Source organism: Etheostoma cragini, chromosome 16 (genome assembly GCF_013103735.1).
Source record: "Etheostoma cragini isolate CJK2018 chromosome 16, CSU_Ecrag_1.0, whole genome shotgun sequence".
NCBI lineage: Eukaryota > Metazoa > Chordata > Actinopteri > Perciformes > Percidae > Etheostoma > Etheostoma cragini.
Window position 1 is genome coordinate 3,373,952 of NC_048422.1, and position 6,085 is coordinate 3,380,036.

Sequence of the window (6,085 nt, forward strand, 5' to 3'; positions counted from 1 at the left end):
AAGACAAATTGTGTGAAATCAAACTACAAATTAATTTTCACTTTCAAATTAATTTGTGCCAGAGCTCTACCTGGCCTTTACCTTGTCCTTCAGTCACACTGATAATGTGCTGTTTTTGAAAACAAACAGCTGCTCAAAGTTCAAACTGAGTGAAAAGTGGAATTTCCACCTCTTTCAACAGGTTTGTTGGAATTGGATGACATTCAAAGTAAACGAGGAGTATGTTTTTTAATAAAGCAGCCACAGGGTTGTCAGCCGAGCTGAGGGACTATAAAAGGACATTTAGCGGCAGTTGTGGAACTATTCGTTCCAACAGAGAGTCCATCATGAGGTGTCTTGTGTTTCTGCTCTTTGTGGCTTTGGCCGACGCCAAGGTCTACCAGCGCTGTGAATGGGCCCGAGTGCTGAAGGCTAATGGGATGGACGGCTACTACGGCGTAAGCCTGGCTGACTGTGAGTATGAGCCTGTCTGCAGATACTGTATCTGGTGCAGGAAATATTACTCACATATTACTATTTACATGCATCTTTATTATTATGGTGCTAAATCGCATCAGTTTTAAAGGCCTCATAAGGAGCCAGATTCCAGATCGGCCCATCTGAGGCAGAGCAGGACACCTAGGGCCGGTTTACACTTGTCACCATTTCTAGCCACTGGGGGGCCATAGGCAGGCTGGGGGGACTCATATTAATGTTAAAAAACCTCAAAGTGAAATTTTCATGCCCTGGGATCTTTAAGAAAAATTGAGTTGATGTCATGAACCAGCTCAAATTCACAACAAAAGAAGGGAGCCACACGCATAGTACATTAAAACCAATTTAAATATTACTATGAAATGGGCTAAAACGGCTATTTCAGTTGTGTAGTGACTGCATGCAGGAAGGGGAGTGTGTGAAAAACCAACCCCAAGCCAACCAAAAGCAGACCCTGCTGGCTGTGTGGACACAGATCTAAACTGCTCAGCTACAGCCATCTTAAATAGGACATAGGAGGCAATCAGGCAGAGTGGATTCAGGTGTCAGCTCGCCACTCGGACCGCCTCCTAATCACCTACAGGGAAGGTGTCATCTCAATGTCAGGGTGACTGATTACACATCTCTAGCTAGTTTTTAATTTGAAAAATCACCTGCTAATTGAGCGTAAAGGTTTAGTTTTGACCTGGGAAAAAGAGGAAAGTGGGGTAGATAATAATCTTAAGGTTTCAACCACATCTCAATCGTAGTAGTTGAGTGTGTTTACATGGACACCAACATTCCACTACCATTCTGAATATTGCGGTTTTGTAACAGCTAATGTAAACAGCGTATTCCAATTGGATATTCCAAATAAGGCCTTTCTCCGATTTTTTTTTTAAATAGATTTTCACTTTACATAGAAGGAACTACAAAGATACAACATATTACAAACCCGTCCCAACCCAACCACCAAGGCTCAAACAACAACTTCTTTTAAATATTATCAAAGACTTGGATATCTGCAGGTGTTTTGACCATCGCTAAGCCAATCTTTTCAAGAAGCTGGTTGAAGGAATGAAAATGAGACGCTCACATTTTGCACGGCTAGGTATAAAGGGGAATATTAGTGGAATATTGACTTTCATTAGCATGTAAACAGCTTAGTCGGAATACTGTCTTAAAGGCAACACCTGAAATATTATGTGTATGTAAACGTAGTCATTGACCTTCAGTCAGGGGACGTCCAGTGTTGATCTTTTAAGGGGTCTTTGTGGGGGACTGTTCTGTTACCTCTGCAGGGGTTTGTCTGAGCAGGTGGGAGTCGAGTTACAGCACCGCAGCCAAGAACCCTAACACAGACGGATCCACTGACTACGGCATCTTCCAGATCAACAGCCGCTGGTGGTGTAACGACGGCCGCACGCCCTCGCCCACAAAGAACGCATGCAACATTAATTGCAGTGGTCAGTGATGAACCTCCAGCTCCTCAATTACCCTGTTTTGTCATGTTTATGACACTAGTCCTGTTGTTTCCTGATCACGCAGCAACTTTCATGCCTGAAAAGTGAAGCATTCTATCTAATTTTCAGCTGGAGGCAACTACGCTCTTTGTAAAAAGAAGTTAATTTCATTAGAAGTATATGGGGAAATGAGCCTACATCTCACTTGAATTATTGCTTTAGTAAATATTTTCCCAACGAATTTATGGCCTAAAATCTAGTTTCAAGTCTTAAAACAGGAAGATATCATCCATCTATCCATCTTCGTCCGGTTATCCGGTATCGGCTTACGGGGGCAGCAGCTCCAGCAGTGGACCCCAAACTTCCTTTCCCCAAGCCACATCAACCAGCTCCAACTGGGAGATCCTGAGGCATTCCCAGGCCAGGTTGAAGATATAATCTCTCCACCTAGTCCTGGGTTTTCCCCAAGGCCTCCTCCCAGCTGGACGTGCCTTGAACACCTCCCTAGGTCGGCCCCCAGGAGGCATCCTTATGATGCCCGAGCCACCTGAACTGGCTGCTTTTGACATGAAGGAGCAGCGGCTGTACTCCGAGCTCCTCTCGGATGACTTAGCTTCTCACCCCATCTCTGAGGGAGACGCCAGCTCCCCACCTAAGGAAACCCATTTCAGCCGCTTGTAATCGTACGCGTCTCCTCCACAATACCACGAACAACGAGAGATCCATCTTGAGGTTGGAAAAACAATATGCCATCACAGATCCTTTTTAACAGGACAACACCAGAAAAGAGAAGGCATGGAGTTTAATTACAGGAGTGCTTGGAGGGGAAGGTAGATAATACTTTAATAAACACATAATTGTTCTGTAAAGTACTTGTAGAGACAATCAAAATCTGCAAATCAGGCAGCAAGACGCTCCACTTCTGAGACTCTGGCGGGTGGCGGAGGACAGAACAAAACCAGAACGCAGCCAGAACGATGCACAGATGTGCTATGTAGAAAACGCCTAATAGTTGTACAAAACTCAGATTCAAAATATAGCAGTTAACCATAGTCCTCACATTGGACAGATAGTCTAGCTAGCTGTCTGGATTTACCCTGCAGAGATCTGAGGACCAGGTTACCATAGTCCTCATAGATCCACCGAAGGTTAGAATGCCAACACAAAGAAAGCGGAAGGTAATGACCCTACTGGGTCTCTCAATTCAATGGAATTTTAACCCTTGTGTTGTCCTTGGGTCAAATTGACCCGTTTATATTCTTTTTAATAACCCAAAATAACATGATTGATTCCACACAACGCCCTTTGACAAGTATAAATCTCTAATTTCATTTATTTTGGGGCGTTTTATTCACTTTAATAGCATTTGAACAAACAAATTGAAGTGATTCTGAAATAATCTGAGTTGACATATTCCAGTCTGTGATTATCCATTAACATCCATTCCTTTAATTTTAGTCTAAATAATTCCTAATTACTGCTTTTCTAACTCAAACATTAAATGAGGTTCCAAAAATAATTGTAAAACTAAAGTTAATAAGTTAGTGTAACATAAGGTTTTTCAAACAAAACATTGAAAAAAAGCGTCAAAAGAGTTGAAAAAAGGGACAAAAACGTGATTTTCATGATTGACAACACAAGGGTTAAGAAGCGCCGGATCAATCCTGGAGTGGAACTTTGTCTAAAGACTCTAGTCCAATTGACAATACAGCAGGGAATGCTTTAGGGGCGTGAGTACGCACTGCCCTTTCATCTATGATTGAGGTTTAGTAAAAGAGGACTTGAGTCAACGGCTGAATGAGAGGCTTTTGAAGAAAGCACTACATAATTGCAGTCCATTTTCTAAGTAAAGCTAATAATACTGAACCTTTGAGAGAACTGATCCTTCACTCATTATGAAGCACATTCTGTAATATCACATTGATGTCCACTTTTAAAGTGACTGTTCATATCCCGATATTATTTTATTTTTCACAGAGCTTCTGACCAACAGTGTCGGAGTGGCGATCAATTGTGCCAAGCGTGTCGTTAGGGATCCCAACGGCATCAGAGCCTGGTAAGAAATGATGATGATGATGATGATGATGATGATGATGATGATGAACCTTCACCTGTGGCAAGATGGGTGATGTTCTTCTGTCTGGTTTCAGGGTGGGCTGGCGCGTTCACTGCCAGAACCGCGACCTGAGCTCCTATTTGGCAGGATGTGGTTTGTAAAGAACAGGTGGAACCAGGACACTATCATCGGCATAACACAATTCTACAATCTTTGTCTGCAGTGGGTTGAATCGTTTCGGTTGGTAGCTTGGAATGTTTGATCTGCCAGGAGTAAAACACAGCTAGTGAAGCTACAGACAATTCTTATTGAACCAGGAAAATAAATTTTCCTGATGTAACAGGTCAAATCAGTGAAGAGAAATGTGGCGATTCAGCCTGTATCTGTTGTTGTCTGTTGCTCATTTTAAAACCAAATTAAAATCTTGATGACAGTTGTTAAATTAAAAGTAATGTTAAAACAATGGAGGTATGTACTTGACGTTATTTTTGATTCTGCCGTCTTTGAAACAAGAATTTAAACTGATCTGTTGCTTTCTTACGATCATGCAGAAAACATTTGTACAATTACATTTGTTTTAAGTGGCATGAAAGAACTTCACACATTCACGAATTTTCTCTTTGGTGCAAAGGAATAAATTCTTGATTGGATCAGGCCTGTCATACAATGCTTACGTTGCATTAAATGTTTCATATTTACTGAATGACACTTAATGACAACTGTCATGCTCATTAAAAAAGACTAAATGTTAGGTGTGATGTCATAGTTATGGTGGTGTCATGTCAGTCATATGCACACCCATTCAAATTAAGTGTAACCAGACAGGGCTGTTGAGTTTTACAACTGTATTTTTTTGGCGCTTGGACCACCAATGCCATGTAGTTTTATAATTATATTAATAACTACTTGTGTTGTGATAACTACAACATTGGCTAACTCACACCGAAAAAGCAGTACAGGTAAAAGGAAAAATTTATATTTATAAATATGTGTTTTTGGGGTGAACTGTCCCTTTAAGCATTATTGATGAATAAAGGAACTTGTGCGGATTTTTAAAGGTAAGACTTAAGATGATTTTAATTTTTTTACTATTGATGGTTTCTTGCATTTAAATTGAAACTGTGAAGATGACCAACCTTTCTCTACTTCCTACCCCTGTAGAAAAGGAAAGCCAAAATATCGCAGATACAGGCACCCACGTCTTGTAACTTTGGATCCAAAGTCTGTCATTCGTGACATTTCACTCCGTTTTTAAAGCATCAAATACACTTAAACGTATCAGAAAAATGTACCCTTGGACAAACAGCAGCGTGATCCCGCCACAGAGTAGCAGGTAGAGGTGGGGGGACAGCAACATCTGACAGGGCAGAGAGATTGTTATGATATAAAGTGGTTATAGTGTTGTGTTCTTCATTCCTAGCTGTACGTTTGGAGCACTGCAAGCCTCTGTGCTGTTGAGCAACAACGCATTGTGTCAAACTGTTGACAGCGTTCTGTGTGCTTTTGAACTTTTGAGTTCATTCTTCCAATATCGACCAGCAACAATGTTCTCCCCAACAACACAAGTCTGTTCTTTGCACTCTTGTGATTGAGAAACAGTGGCGCAAACTTTGATTTTTTAATTTGGCCCAGACTCAGTTAAAGCTGGGGCGAGGAGCTATGGTCTCTGGGTTTAGGTGCCTCAAGGGGGCGGTAACCCTTTAAAACCGTGGTGGCACTGGAAAGGGAGTTATGAGTGCATTTAAAGTAAAAATCCATTTCAATATTCTTTTTAATTTTGAAAATAATTTGGTTCTGAAACAGGGTTATTAGTTAACTCCCTTACACTCCATTGTCAGAAGTACAGTTTGTGCATTGTTGTAATAGAATAAGGTTCCCCTTATTTACCTATATTTTACACATTCATCTTGATTATGACTATTGAATTGATGCAATGCAGAGGAGCTCCTGTATGTGCACAGATTCCATTTGTACTGTGCTGCTAGTGTGAGCCTGGACACTGACAAATGGACTTCAGTCAGTAAAAATGTGTAGCTGCAGAGGCTTGGCAGGACATAATATCTAATATGGATATTTTTTTGTTGCAATGAAGTTGCGGGTGACAGGGAAAGTT

General features: G+C 41.1%; 1 protein-coding gene across 1 annotated transcript; it reads left to right on the top strand.

Moving 5' to 3' along the window:
• Positions 1-202: 202 nt before the first annotated feature.
• On the top strand, positions 203-4,436 carry LOC117959831 (lysozyme C-like). The gene is made up of 4 exons (XM_034897163.1): positions 203-453; positions 1,755-1,919; positions 3,894-3,972; positions 4,067-4,436. Exons 1-4 carry the CDS (start codon positions 222-224, stop codon positions 4,131-4,133), a joined length of 543 nt encoding a protein of 180 aa, XP_034753054.1. The 5' UTR covers positions 203-221; the 3' UTR covers positions 4,134-4,436.
• Positions 4,437-6,085: the final 1,649 nt, after the last annotated feature.